Below are 15,552 nucleotides of genomic sequence, written 5' to 3'. Positions count from 1 at the left end.
GATGTCCCTGGAGGATTTCCGCCCCATCCCCATACACGTTAACAGACTTGCTTGCTTTTTTTTTGTAATGTTTACAAATATTTACAAAGTTACACTCACCAGAGGTCTCCTGTGTGCCCTGAGGGTCTTGGGTGAGTTCGGGGGTTACTGGTTCCAGGTCCAGGGTCACAAACATATCCTGGCTGTTGGGGAAACCGGTTTCTCCGCTTCCTTGCTGCTGTGAGCTACCTACAGTACCTCCATCGTCATCTTCCTCGTTCCCCGAACCGTCTTCCCTGTGTGTTTCTCCAGTGAGAGAGTCATAGCACACGGTTGGGGTAGTGGTGGCTGCACCCCCTAGGATCGCATGCAGCTCCGCGTAGTAGCGGCAAGTTTGCGGCTCTGCCCCGGACCTTCCGTTTGCTTCTCTGGCTTTGTGGTAGGCTTGCCTTAGCTCCTTAATTTTCACGCGGCACTGCTGTGTGTCCCTGTTATGGCCTCGGTCCTTCATGGCCTTGGAGATCTTTTCTAATACTTTTCCATTTCTTTTACTGCTACGGAGTTCAGCTATCACTGCTTCATCTCCCCATATGGCGAGCAGATCTCGTACCTCCCGTTCGGTCCATGCTGGAGCTCTTTTGCGATCCTGGGAGGACTCCATGACGGTTACCTGTGCTGATGAGCTCTGCGTGGTCACCTGTGCTCTCCACGCTGGGCAAACAGGAAATGAAATTCAAACCTTCGCGGGTCTTTTCCTGTCTACCTGGTCAGTGCATCTGAGTTGAGAGCGCTGTCCAGAGCGGTCACAATGAAGCACTGTGGGATAGCTCCCGGAGGCCAATAACATCGAATTCCGTCCACACTACCCCAATTCCGACCCGCAAAGGCCGGTTTTATCGCTAATCCCCTCGTCGGAGGTGGTGTAAAGAAACCGGTTTAAAGGGCCCTTTAATTCGAAAGAAAGGGCCTCGTTGTGTGGACGTGTCCAGGCTTAATTCGGTTTAACGCTGCTAAAGTCGACCTAAACCCGTAGTGTAGACCAGGCCTTAAGACTCAATGTTTTGGTGCTTCAGAGGAGAATACTCCTCTAGATAATATACCTACATGAATGTGGAAAGCTGTACAACATTTGTATTTAAGGGAAAAGGACATTCTTTACTGATCCTTGCAAGCAATTAACGTGAGATTGGGTTAACCTTTAACAAGCTTAGGTAGCTTGTTCTTAAAGATCACAGTTATCCAATCCTCTTTACTTTTGAATTTCTCACATATGTTCCTGGTTCTCTTTCCTCAGGCACTCCTGCAAATTTAGAACCCCTCCCCATGCACAAGTTTAGATTATTTGGCCCAATATATTAATTACATTACAGTTATGAAAGTTTAAAATCATCTTTCATAGTACTGCCTGGTTCCCTAATGTACTTAGATCCATCTGAAGTTACTCATGATTCTCCATAGTTTTTCCTAAACGAAATAGTTGTGTATTGTCAGTAATCTTCATCAACAGTTTATCCACTTTCCCCTTCAAACCATTAATAAATATATTGAACAACACTGATTCAGATACTGGGCATGAATCCAATCCCTGAGCTATCTCACTACTAACTTCTCTGTCTTCTGAGGACCATCTAATTATTCTAATACTGTTTTCCTATTGACTAGTGAAATGGAGAAAGACAGAGGATCTGTAATTTCATACCTGGGGCAAATAACTTGACATACAAATACTCTGTTTAGAGAATCTGGCAGAGGTTAGCCCTAATTTTGACCTATATTCAAATTGATTATTTTGGGGAAAAAAATATCAATTCCAGCACTGCAGGTGAGAAATCAATACAACCATTTTAGATTGTGTTTTTGTTTCTTGCCCAAGAAGGGTGGGAGGACTGAGCACTTTGGTGTTGCTTCTTCTGGTAGAACATGACGAGCGCACAGTCAGTTTAACTCTAGGTCCTGTTGAGTTTTAAGAACAGCTGTCCTAGCACAGAGAATGAAACTGACTAAGTGTCTTTTAGTTTCCCTCAGTGCAGAGAGCTCAGCTCCAGATGGAAGTAAAATGAGGTGGATTTAGGCATCAGCTGCACTGTGCAGGTTTGATTTTGGGGGCGGGAGTAGGAGGAAAGATGTGGGAAGAGATGCAGAGGATGGCTTCTCTACATTTAGCTATCACTGTTAAATAACCTGCTAGCCAAAAGATGTATTTGTAATTTCTGAGTTAATTTTCAAATTTTTTGCTTTCTCTGTCACTTTCTAGGATTATTGCACACATTCTGGAAATTGTACTGTCCCCCCCATCCTTCCTCTTTTAAAACATTTGTTCTTTAGACTTGTCTGTAGTACAAAAGGTTATTGTGCACAAATATGATTGTGAAGAACCAAATTAGCTGATATCATGCTGACCAGGGTTTTAACTATAACTACATGATTTTATTATTCCAATATTTACCTAGCAGTAATGACTAAAGATGTCAACCAGGTTGAGCCCCATTGTGCTAGGTTCTGTACAAACATATACTACATGACAGCCTCTGCCCCAGAGTGCTTGGGACCAAATTTTTAAAGGTATTTAGGTGCCTAAAGATGCAGATAGGTTAGGTATCTAGTGGATCTTTGAAGACGCAGTTAGGTACATTTAGGTGCCTAAATACCTCTCAAAATCTGACGTTACATTTTGTAATGTAGACCATTTAGAGAGTTTAGGAACTGATTTTTTTTTTTTTTTTTTTTTTTTTTTTTGGTAGATGAGGCATTAGGGAAGAAAGTAAAATTCTGGAATGGGTGTGGAGTGTTTGTGATAATCCCACAACTGGAGATTGCTTAATGTTGCACAGTGGTATGATTGCTCTCCATAACGTATGATGGTGCCTTATGCTGATTCATAGCAACACCTGTTGTTCTACATGGTTCCTTATGCTGTGCTCATCACGGTAGTATCTGAGTGCCTTTCAGTAGTGCATTAAGTAATGTAACTATACATCTGTGACACGTTGTTTGTTCTCTCATCCTCTTCCCTGGGGCAGAAACTTGTGCACTGGAGTAACTTGTTTGGGTAGCGTTTTAGTTTTTTTGTTTTTGTTTTTTGTGTTGTTTTTTTTTTCAGTATATATTGCTATGTATATATGTCAGAGAAGCCAAGGTCAAAGACATGTCAGCATTACATGAGTAAGTAATGTCACACGGGCTTGTGTGGCAGCTTAATGATGTGATGAGAAGTTGCAGGTATGTAATGGCGGCGGCATGGTGATGTGGAAAGGCGCACTGAAGCGTGGTGGTGATGGTGCTTGCACATCTGCAGAGTAATATGGAGTAACAGTGAATGGTTGTGATAGAGTGTCATGATGGTATTTGGCATATAATGGTTCAGGGACATGATGCCTTGACCCAGCCCCGAACCTGCTGCTGCTGCTGCAGGGAGGGAGAGCTGGGGAGGAGTCCTCTCTCCCCACCATAGCCCCGGGGAGCCCCACTGCACCCCAAGCCTCTCATCCCTGGCCCCACCCCAGAGCCTGCACCCCCAGCTGGAGCCGTCACCCCCTCGCACTCCAACCCTCTACCTCAGCCCCTTCCCCCTGCCCCCTCCAAACCCCTCGGCCCCACCCTGCCACATTCCGACATGGGTGGGAAAAATTAGAGGGAACACTAGCGCAGGCCCATGTTGGTGCATATCCTATGGTGGTGTAGAAGTACCATGAAGGTGTGTGGCATCACAGCTTGTGTTGGTGATGCAGGGTTTGGCGTGTGTGGTGTTGGTGCAGTGCCATGACAATGCGCAGTGTGAGGGTATGTGGTGGTTGTTCAGTGAAGAGGTGGTGCGTGGTGGCCGAGTAGTGCCATGGTATCATGATGCATTGGCATGGTGGCCATGTTGTGACGTGATGTGATGGTGCAGCAATGTGGCGGTGCAGTGGCATAGTGATGCAGTGTCAGGATGGTGTGTGGTGGCAGTGCAGTGGCATGATGGTGCCTCATGATGGTGCAGTGGCGTGGTGGCATGTGGTGGTGGGGCAGTGGTGTGGCGTGATCGTGCACTGGCAGGGTGGCAATGGTGCAGTGGAGTGGCATGATGGTGCAGCAGTATGGTGTGATGGGATGGTGCAGTGGTAGTGCAATGATGTGGCGTGATGGTGCGCTGGCAGGGTGGCGATAGTGTAGTGTAGTGGCATGATGGTGCAGCGGTGTGGGGCAGTGACCTGATGTGAGGATGGGGCAATGCCCTGTCGCTGACACAGGCCTGGGCCGAACCCCCCGCCCCCGGGCTGAGACCCCGCACGCTCGTCACACGGAGGGCGCCCGGGGGCGTGGCCGGCGGCGGGCGGCACCAATGGGAAGCGGGAGGGCGGGGCCAGCCGGGGAGGCGGGGGAGTCTCCGCGAACAAAGAGCGAGCGGCCGGGCTGGCAGCGCGGAGCCCGCACGGGAGGCAGCCGCTCACCTGGGCCGAGCCGGAGCCGGCACCGCCATGCGGGGGAGGGCGCCGCCGCCGCCCGGGAGCCCGGCCGCCTGATTCGGGGGAGCCAGCGCGAGAGAGCGGAGCCGGCGGCGCTTCCTTCCCCCCATGGCAGCGACAGGCGGCTGCGGGTGAGGCGGGGGCCGCGGCTCGCGGCTCGGAGGGAGCGGTCGGCCGGCAGGGCCGGGCATGGCGGGGGTCAGCTACTCGCCGCCCTGGTGGGTGAGTCTCCTGCACCGCCTGCCGCACTTCAGCCTGCGCTGGGAGGCCGCCAGCGCCGACTTCCGCCCGGAGGACGCCGAGTACCAGCAGGTGAGGGGCCGGCGGTGGGGGGAGGATCTCGTCAATTTCTCCTCAGACACCCCCGGCTTGGCGTGTGCTGCCCCTCCCCCCACTCCATGGGGTAGATCCACGCGGGGGGGGGCGGTGTCTGCCCTGCCCCTCCCATGGGGTAGATCCGCCCTGGGGCAGGTGGGGGAGGGTATCCTGCCCCCCCCCCCGGGGGGGGTAGATCACCCTTGGGGTAGGTGAGGGTACCCCGGTGGGACCCCCCGCGGGATAGATCCGCCCGGGGCGGGTGGGGGCGGGTATCCTGTCCCCCCCCGGGGGGGTAGATCACCCCTGGGGCAGGTGAGGGTACCCCGGTGGGACCCCCCGCAGGATAGATCCGCCCAGGGGCAGGTGGGGATCCTGCCCCCCCCGGGGGGGTAGATCACCCCTGGGGTAGGTGAGGGTACCCCGGTGGGACCCCCCGCGGGATAGATCCGCCCGGGGCGGGTGGGGGCGGGTATCCTGCCCCCCCCGGGGGGTAGATCAGCCATGGGGCAGGTTGCCTTCTCTGCCTGTAGTCTATAATACATCTCTTCTCTCTCCCCCTGACCCCCCCCCCCCCCCCACACACACACACAGAGGAGAGAGGCAGGAAATGATTAGCCCCTGGAACAATGAGCAGAGACCCTGAGTTGCTTTGAGAGCAGCTGAGGCTCTCCTTCCTCTGGGGGAGGGTAAAACACCAGCCCCTCGGGCCCAGCTGCCAAACGGGGATGGGGAGATGGCTCCTCGGGCTGGAAGGGTAACGCTGCCGCAGGCTGAGCTGCCCAGGTGAGGCACAAGCGCTGCCTTCTAGCCTGTGGCTGAATGATAGGTACTTGGCTTGCCGAACAGATGTGGTGCCACTTTGTACAAAATATCCCATCCTACATAGGATTGGAGCGGTGGTTCAGATAGCTCAGCACCCTGCCTTTGTTGGGACTCAGTGAAATGTTCAGTGTCTCTTTCTGAAGCCGTCTAAAATGCTTGGTAGACAACAGATGGCTTAGGTGCTACATAGGACCAAGTGTGTGAGGAGACACTGGCAGGATACTTGTGTCCTTTGCGTTGCTTAACCTGCACTTGGGTGACTTGCTGTCTAATTAGAATGATGGTGGAGTGGATCTGTGTATTTTAACATCTGTGTTCTCTGCTGCCATCTTAGACTGGAGCTGCAGTGATTCAACTACCTCATTGTGCCACGCTCTTTGGCTTTGAAAACACCATTTTGCTTCACTGAATATACTTAGTTCTGTAGGGCACCACAATACCATAATGCAGAAATGGGAAGGCATCTAAGCAGTGCTTACCTACTGTAAAGAGAGATGCTATAGGAATATTTTAGCTAGCAATATTTTTGTTTTTAAGTAACTTCAGATTTCAGGGTTGACTATAGCAAAGACTATTCTTGGGTCCCTTTTTTAATAAAGTGGGTAGGTGGCAACAAAAATGTCTCTGAATCTGAGAGCAGAATTGTCTTCTGGTCTTCAACCTTGGTCTTTCTCTTCTTCACTCATCTGAATTTCCTTGGTTGGAGGAGAAATCAAGATGTTGTTTTTTTTTAAAAACATTCCACAACAAAACTCTACATATGTCCAATGGTTTTAGCTCACTTTTTTGGACTGAGGTAGTTGCTTCCTGTATTGAAGAGGAGAAAAGTGTAGGTTGGGGAAACTGTTCTTGGATTGTTATGGAAAAAAACACACTAGTCAGTCACTGAATATATATCTGATATGCTTGTGTTGTTTTTAGTAGTTTAAAATAGAAGCACTATTTCCAAGTACTGTATGCTCTCTGTATAGCTTATAAAATACTCTCTCACAGTAGTTCTGTTGAGACTTCAAGTGTTTATAGCGAAGTCTCTTGGGGTTGGTAAACCTCCTGTTGTTCCTGCCTCATACGGTTGCAAAAAGAGTGTGTGCTAGTTAAGGACTAGTTTTTGTCATTGCTATATGGCTATTTTAACTCTTGTCAAACCAGAAATCCAGGGTGTAAGTTGTGTGTGTTTAGAATGTCAACCCTGCCTACTTCAGTGCTGTTTATGTATAGTGCATAACCTCTGCAGCTCCATGAACAAATGTAAAGAGAGCAGCAGTGTTCCCTCCTGTTGCTGACTCTGTAACAAAGATGCTCTGATTCTGTAAATGGAAAGACATGTCAAGGATTTGCGTGCATGTGTGCAAAGCATAATATAATACAGTAAAACTAGAAAATTTAACCTGGTCGTCAAAGTAACATTGCAATCACTCCCTTCCACTCTAAATTGTTCTGAAGGCATCCTGCTTTGAATTCTTGTTTTGTCAGTATTTTGAGTATGAGGGGTAGGGATAGCTCAGTGGTTTGAGCATTGGCCTACTAAACCCAGGGTTGTGAGTTCAATCCTTGAGGGGCCACTTAGGGATCTGAGGCAAAATCAGTACTTGGTCCTGCTAGTGAAGGCAGGGGGCTGGACTCGATGACCTTTCGGGGTCCTTTCCAGCACTAAGAGATAGGTCAGTGTGAACTGTAAATGGAGCAAAAGGATAGGATATCTCCATATATTATCTCCTTCCCCCCCACCCCACCCCCCGCTAAATACAACACAAGTAACTTAACATGCTCCATTCTTCATGCACTTTAAGTACTTAAAATATGGGCACTTCTGTTTAAACTGGTTCTTGGAATTTGCAATTTTTCCCCCCCCTCTGAGCATATGGTGATGGTGAATTTTCCCCTGCCCCCTGGTTTTCAGTACCTAGGAAAAACTACCTATATTTAATGAAAGCATGCAGTGTGGCAGCTTGTAGTTCTATCAATGTCCTTGATTGCACTCTACTGAGCTAACTGGAACTGACAGTAATGCTGGAGACTTCATAGGTGCACTCTATCCTTTTGCTCTCCTATCTTCAGTAAGAAGGGACAGGAGAATATGCTTTTATCAGTCTCCTGAGAATTGTCAAGCCGTTAGATAGTTAGACCTTTGTCATGAGCTGATACCTGCACACTTACCAACAGGGCTTCTGAGTAAATCAGAATTGGAATGGAAATATTTTCTTAAGGAAACAGCATCCTGTTCCTTCCACAGTCCTGGGGGTGGGGGGAAAGAACTTTCTTAATTGAAGAAAAGAGGATATTTGCAGTTTCCCTTAAAATAGACTAATAAAGATGGTGGTCTTGAAAGCTGTTCTCTTGTATCCCTGTTTCATGCAAATAAGAATACAGGAAATGCATGGGCTTTAATGGCCACTGTAACATAGCACAGAATGGTGGCATATCAAACATAGTATCTTAGTATCGATGTAGCCTGTATTTTTGTGAAGTATGTGTAGTATGGCTGCTTCCCCCCCCCCCTTCCCCCACAGGTGGATTGGCAAGATCAAATAGGTCTTTCCATCTGCTATGATTAGTGTAATGAGTAAGCTTCCATTGTGCTAAATGGTGTCTATTTGATGTCTGCTGAAACCTGTGTAATGCTTGTGTGGATTTAAGTTGAATCCATTCTGCTTGTCTTTGAAGTCTGAATCCTTCCTGTGTCTATTGGGACCCTTGTGTATGCACATGTGGAGCTTGTAATTGGTGGCTCTGTTCTGCATGTAGTGAGACGGTGCTGTCCTGTCTCTGGGGGGCGGGACTACTCTATGCTTGTTTGCCTGGAGATAGCTGTGACCATTGTGTTGTAGTAAGTGGGACTACATCCTTTTTGTCCATGAGAACATGAGGGATCCTTATGGCAACAGTGTGCCATAGTCTGTCTGACTCAGATGGGGGGGTGGGTGTGTGTGCCCTCTGGCTGTTGAAGGACTCTAAACAATCTGTGGTGGTGGCTTTTCATGCCCTCCCACCTTTTCACTATATGTTCAACTGACAGGTTAGAACAGGCTGTGCGGAAGAGGAGAATGAGCCCTCCAGGGTGGGTTAGGTTGGTTGGTTCTTATTTTCTCTACTGGTGTCACTACGTAAAGTACATAGTGGCCCTTTAAATGCTTCGCATCAGTTGCAGCAAATTGTGCATCCCTCCATATAAAGAGTTGGATATGTAACTAGGGGAGACAAGGAAAGGAGACAATAGTTATGCAACTGCTAACTAGATTAGGATTAGGGAAGAGGTTTTTCTGTTTCTGGGGAGGGACTCTGCTTTCATGTTTCTGGTTTCCATGTGTTGCTTTGAGGGTTGCATCTACTGAAATCACTCTAGAGCAGTGGTTCTCACAACAAATTTTTGGGTGGCCCCATAGTGCAGCCACCAACTCTTGCTGGTGGCTGCGATGACAATTTTTCCTAAAATACTTTAACTTTAGGAAAAACACAATGATTTGGACACGTGCATATTTATTTAATTGATGTAGGGTTTTTTGCAGACTCGATTAAAAAAAAGTACAGTTGTCTATTAATTACTGGACCTAAACAGAATAGAAACACAAGGTGCTTTGAATGTTTTGGTGGGGTGTGTGTTTTTATTAAAAAAACAAAACAAAAAAACTTGCTAGCTAGTAAGTCTGCTGTGAAAAGTGAGATTTTTTGTATAATAGTTAATATCCCTTTTCCCAGCAGATTTACTCAAGCTGGGGGACAAATTAAGCTCTGTATGGGGAGGTGGGTAGGGGAATAGATGAGAGGGGAGATGGGGGAGGTGAGCCCAGAGTGAGAGCGTGTGGCCCTGGTGCACAGATGGGGACTGGAGGCTGTAGCAAGGGCCAGGGGTGTGTGTGTGGGGAGAGGGGGTGATCCTGGAGCCCTGCGGCTGGGGGATGGAGCAGTCTGCTGCTGCTGCATGGCCAGAGCCTGTCACCCACCACCCCAGGGCTTAAGCCTGAAGCCCGAGCCCCAGCGTCTCCTGGATCAGTGAGGTATAACAGTTTTATATCTTGAGTTCTAAGCAGTTGTTTCAGCTGTATCCTCCTCCTGAGTCATACTGTAGTGTTCCTTTAAAGCTTATTTTGCAGTGAGTCATAAGGTGGGAAATGGAACCGAGCCTATGTTGCTTTTGACAGCACAGTACTATCTCCCGTTCCTATGCTTTTTACTGTCTTAATGAATTTCCAGGAGATGGTCATACCAATGCTGTCAAATTACCCTTGGATCCAGTCCACCAGATCAGTAAGGTTTCTCTGCAGCTTGTGCTATTGTCCCTGACTAAAGCAATGTAGGAATGTAAAAGCTCTTCATTTATTAGCCCAGGTGACCTGAGTGGTGTGCCACCCAATTTATGGTGCTGAGAATAGAGCTAGCCAGAAGCCTCTTTCAGGAATGTCTTGCCTGCTGGAAGGATGAGCTGAAGTCCTAAGAGGCTTTTTAACACAGCAGAACTGTTGCTAATGGGATGTCCTAGGAGTGACTGCTGCTTGGTACGAATACCATCAAAAGGGAAGTTTCAATAGTAGCTGTTAATGTATTTTACTATAACTGTTCTGAACTCTTGTAAGCACTCGGATGTGTGGTGTTTTATAAATAGACTTGGAAGGATTAGATTTTGATTGGTAATGTTGGCAAACATGGATTTCACCACGCGCGCACACACAAACTGACACATTTCCATTGATTGAAATTTATAAGTAGGCAAAATAAGAAAAATGCTGCTTGAGAACTAATTAGAATTTGATTTAAGGATATTTACTTTCTATATTTTTGACATGAGATGTTGACAATTTGTATATTTTAAGTTATAAAGTTTAACTTTTTGAATCTCAATATCTATTAGTGTTAAATGTCTTACTGCTCTCTAATTTCCAAAACTTTGAACGTTTAAGTTGATAAATGCTTCAAAAATATAGGTATTTGTCAATTAAAGAATTCTAAGCCTATTTATGAACAAATAAGGGCTATGAAAGCTTACCCACAGCTTTACTTTTGTGCCTTAGTCATTACCTCAATTTAAGCTCTTGCAGAAAGCTGATAAAACATCTCTGAATCACTGCAAAATGGCAAAGTCCACTGGAGTCTATTTCACTTGTGACTAGATTATCTTGCACCTCTAGAGCACTTAGTTCTAAAGGCATCTAACTACAGCATCATAGGCTTTGTCTGTGTTTTTTTTTTTTTTTTCCCCCCTTAAATTCCACCATTACTACCACCTGTGTGGCTTCCTGGAAAGGGGCTAGAATAGACCGCAATTGTGAGGAGGCCTAGAATAGACAGAGTACAGGCAGCCTCTGGCATTTGAATAGTCATGTCACCTACACTTGCTCTGAACAAGGTTAGATGACATGGTGATTAAACCATTGGTAACTGGTTTATGCCATTCTTTCCACCACTGGTGGAGTTGAGGTGATGGTGGTACTGGGTCTATACTAGACTAATTCTCAACCTTTGGGGGCAATCCCTACTGTGATGTCACCCAGCTGTTCCCTTGGGTACACCTCCACCTCTACCAGAGCTCTTCAGTTGTAGTACTGTCTGGCAACTGTGCTAGTCAGGCTAGCGGTCAGATTGTTGTACCAGGATTCTGGAGCTTGGTGCTATGTTAAATTCTACTGATGCTTCACTTTGGTTTGCAGACTTCAGTTTAATGCATGGTTTTTGTGTAGATTTGAAGGAGGTGGGGGAGGAGGGGAGTTCAGCAAGACAGATTCCATCTGGTACTTTCTGGCTCTACAAGGTTCTCGCCCTACACGTAACAATTTTTTTTTTTTTGAGTATTTCTTGGATGGAGAAACTCAGTGCAGACTAAGCTGCCAAAGAACTTGGATTAGAGACATTGTTGTAGAACTCCTCTACTGTACTGGCGTCTCACTCCAATCCTGAAACCCAAGAGCATTTCTGTAAATTCAAAACACGTGGAGTTGGATGATGTGTTCTTGTTCAGTTACCAGTTGGCTCAAAGTCAGAGGGTAATGGGTTAGTTTTGAAGTTTCTTTCATGGATAATGGCCTGTTTTCCAGGTCAGTTCTATTAGCCTGAGGTTGCATTAATTATTTTCTGTAATGTCAGGAGAGGCTGGGTTGTGGGAGTCTATTGTTGCTCTCCAATGAAGCTAAAGTTGCATTTAAGGGTCTCAAAATGGTGGTGCCTCCCCCAGTTTCCCATGGCCTAAAATTGAGTAGCTGTTATGTCAGCAGATGGATATTGCAGTCTGATTTTGTCATTCTTTGTTCATACAGGGGTGTGGAGGTGGCAGCATGGTGTAGCAACATAACGTACTCCAAAATGCAAACACTTGATTTAAAAAGTCTCCCTAGCAAACCATGCAAGTTGGGGTTTGTGTTGCTACAGAGCTAAATGCACAGCCAGCATCTGGTATATAGTCAGACAGTGAACTCTTGCCGGCTTTCTGTCCGAAGGGTCCCTTGCTCACTGATCCAGGCTGCATTGCTGCATTTTCAGCTAGTCTCCTGAGAACTGTCTGTTGCTGGAAACAACAAACTTCTGATTAGGGGTAAGCTTATCAGAACAACAGTTGCTGAGAATGCATCATTTTAGCAGATCATGGTGCATGCAAATGGCTACTTGGCTAGAGGAAGGTCTAACTCTTGCCCATCTCATCAAGGCAGAATGTGGGATTAATGTTAACTTCATTCTGGAGAATGCACATTGTCTTGCCAGTGCTGTTGAGCTCTGGTTTTAGGAAATATTTACAGAGCAGATGTCTGTTAGAAAGTGTCCTGCTGGGTCTGAGCTGGAATAAAAACTTAAGTTAAAAGCATTAGAAGTCTAATCAGCTGATGTAAATTGAAACCCTTTTTTCCTGCTTGAGAGACTCTTGCAGAGTATGGTCAGGCTTTACAGCCTTGTATCTATCTGGTTTAGGTCAAATTTAAGAATTTAAAAAAACAAAACAAAACACAAACTGATGCTTTATTTATAAATCCTCTGGTTGTGTTTCTGCAGTGAGCTGCTTGCATTTCTTACCTGTTCTGTTTCCCTTTTGGAGTTTAGGTAGGTAGTTATGCCTATAGTGTAGGTATAGTCCTTAAGCAGACAGCTGTCAAGTGTTGGAAGAGGGTGTTCTTGTTGGTCTTAATTATTTGTGTGCTTCAAAATGCTGTGAGTTCCCGAAATGGTCTTCATTTGCTTGGCCTGGTGAATTGAACATGGTGCACTGATCACTTGACTTTGTATATCTAGAAGGAATCATGCCTGTTGCTGTATGCGAGATTATTTTTTTTGAGGTTGGGGAGGGTCTGGGGGACAGTGTTGCTTATTGCTATAAATTATGACCATTTTCAGATCTGAGTATGGATGGATATAAATATTCCAGTGTTTAGAGGTGGCCGTATTTCTATCCCTCTTTCCCAGGGCAAAAACTGAAGACTTGGATAGTATTCTATTAGGTTCAGCTCATAAACACAATTTTAAGTTGCCAGAGGATTCTTGAATCTAGCTTCAGAAACTGACTTCTGGTGTTAGAGGATGAATGAATGGCAAGCAGAACTGATTCTGCTCTTCGTCTTTTGCTGCTTTGCCTTTCTTTGGATAGGCATTTTCTCGCCTTGTGTCTTATTTAAACAAGGGCTTTGAATGTTAATTTTGAGCCAATAAATCGGTACAGTTTCAAGCAGAAGCTCGTGTGGGATTTTTTTAATAGACTTTCTTTTGCATTCTGAGTGAGTGAGAAATTCTCACCCAGAAGAATATATCCCATTAGACATGACACTGGAGATTAAGGGTGGGAATCTAGGTGGCTTTGCCCTAATTAATCCACAGCTTTGAAATGTGTGTTAAGGAGCTGTGCATGAGGATTAGTTCCTTGCTTCCTTGTCCCTTCTTACCAATGCTTGGGGGCATAGATTTCCTTTTGAACATTGTAAACAGAGGTTTAAGTCTAGTATCTGCCTGGTCTTTTGAGGTAGTAGCTTCCTTTTCATTACCTGTGTGCAAAAGGTAAAGTCCTGAATTGCTGTCTTGTGCCACCTGTTATCTCTGCAGGCCTGTGTTGTGGTGGAGCTCGCAGTAGTGTGCTGTATGTCATTCCAGTCTTGGGGTGCATCAGAAATTACAAATGGCTATGGCTAGTGGGGAAGGAAGATAGACCTGAAGGCCAGGGGAGTGGTAACGTTGGGAGAGAAACGTATTGGTGCTCCTCCGATTGAGATTCAGTCAGTTATGTCTGAGGACTAATTTCTACAAAGGGCATAAGAACGAGCTCTTGATAGCTGCTAGGTCCCCTGCTCCCCTTCTTGTTTTCCTGTTGGGTCTTCCAATATTAAGTGGAAGTTGCAATCTCCAGTCCTGCAGCTTGGGTCAGTTTTCTAGTAAAGGGAATTTGAAATGGGGAGGAGCATGGCCCAGTATGCCTGGGTTTGTGCACGTTTTGGCTCCTTGGATATCCAAACATCTGAACTTGGGGTGAGTTATAATTACTCTGGAAATATCAGGAATGCGGAATCTTGTCTTGCCTTACTCATCTTTCTGAAGCTCTCCTTATAGAAGACCCATATGAGGACTAGAGGCTCTCCTTAACTGAAGAGATGGGGAGAGGTTTTTAATATCCAGCAGTTCGTTTAGCTCTGAGTTTGACACATGAGCGAAAATCATTTTGAATAAAAATTGGTTTCCCCTTAAAGACTGAGTGAGTGAAATCTGACTTGATGTCGTCTTATTAGACAAATCTTATTACTATTTCTGCACAAGATCTTGGGGGTGGTGACTTCCTGTCTTCAGTTTCCACATTCCAGAGTGCACAAGGTACTGGTGCTCCACATGGGACCAGAAGAGAAGTCACTTCAGTGCTGTGATAGATGGGGACTCTCACTGTTCAGGGCAACTGCAGCTGTAGTTCCCCTTCAGTGTCCCAACAAAGACACCCACTCTCAGGCTTCCAGCTTCCCAGCTGTTGCCTTTCTGGAAGTAGACCTGTGCACCTCTCCCTTCTGACTGGAATGTTTCCAGGCTTCACAGTTCCTTGCCTTCACTATCAATCACAGCACACACAAGTTGCCCAAGGACACTTCCTGTTTTCTCTTCAGAAATGGTTAACAGGTGTAATTCCTACCATTGAAAGATACCCCACATGCTTCTTGTGCAAGACTACTTCATTTTTAAGGTAAAAAGCATTACAGAGAAAATCTTTAACAATAAAAGAAGCGACATGCCTGCTAATAAGCTTACCAGAGTTCACCCTCATGTACATTCTAGCAGGAGCAGTCCTGCAACCAACTAATTTAAGGGGTTTCCTTGCAGTTACCAGTTCAGCTCAGATCAAGTCTTATGGGACTTCAGTATGCCCAGCTGTTTTCAACCCTAGCTGAAGAATTGGGACCCTTCCTGGACCAGAGATCCTGTCCAGTTGCTGAATCCGGAAGAAGACCATGAATCTGTTCTCCTTTTTCACAGGCTGTGTCTCCTGTTTTGTCTGCTAGAACCCACAGGCTTCAGGGTCTGGTGACCTAACTGTCCTCCCCCACAAGAAAACCTCTGCTAACATGCTTAATGCTGCAAGGATACTTTTCCTGCCAAAAACTTATAGGTGGTTAACTTTCATGTTTTAAATACTGAACTCTAAGAAGCCCAGTTAAGGTTCTTGCACCAATTTCTACTTTTATTTAAGCATTGGGATACAGTGATATGAAACCAGTTGGATACCACGAATGCATTATACGGTCTCTTTTGTGATTATGGTGTGGGATGTTTGAGTGGTGCTGACACTGATGCAAATGGCACGTTATCTGTATTCATCTTCTATAAGAAGTCAGCTGCTAGCTTGATCTCCTTTTTAAAGAAACCTGATTTTCATGTTTTCAAAACAATGAAGAGGCTTTAAGGGTTCTTTAATAAGACAAGTGTCCCATCAATAAACTGAACAATGAATACAGTTGGGATGTCCAATACTTAATATTGCAATGATTATTTATAGGTTCACATTAATCAACATCTCATTCAAATCAGACCACTGTCAACTCCAGTT

The 15,552-nt window shown here is 45.9% G+C and overlaps 1 protein-coding gene across 3 annotated transcripts in view; it reads left to right on the top strand.

Moving 5' to 3' along the window:
- The window catches only part of TTYH3 (tweety family member 3), a 235,317-nt gene that overhangs the window by 120,057 nt on the left and 99,708 nt on the right, over positions 1 to 15,552 (top strand). For 2 of the 3 annotated variants that reach the window (XM_054041300.1, XM_054041298.1), the window contains exon 1: positions 4,360 to 4,736. In XM_054041300.1, the coding sequence (XP_053897275.1) occupies positions 4,614 to 4,736 (123 nt within the window). In that variant the 5' untranslated portion in view covers positions 4,360 to 4,613. Of the gene's footprint in view, positions 1 to 4,359; positions 4,737 to 15,552 lie in introns of those variants that run through there. The other variant, XM_054041299.1, reaches the window with a different exon arrangement.

Source organism: Malaclemys terrapin, chromosome 10 (genome assembly GCF_027887155.1).
Source record: "Malaclemys terrapin pileata isolate rMalTer1 chromosome 10, rMalTer1.hap1, whole genome shotgun sequence".
NCBI lineage: Eukaryota > Metazoa > Chordata > Testudines > Emydidae > Malaclemys > Malaclemys terrapin.
This window is presented reverse-complemented; position numbering and strand designations above follow the sequence as displayed.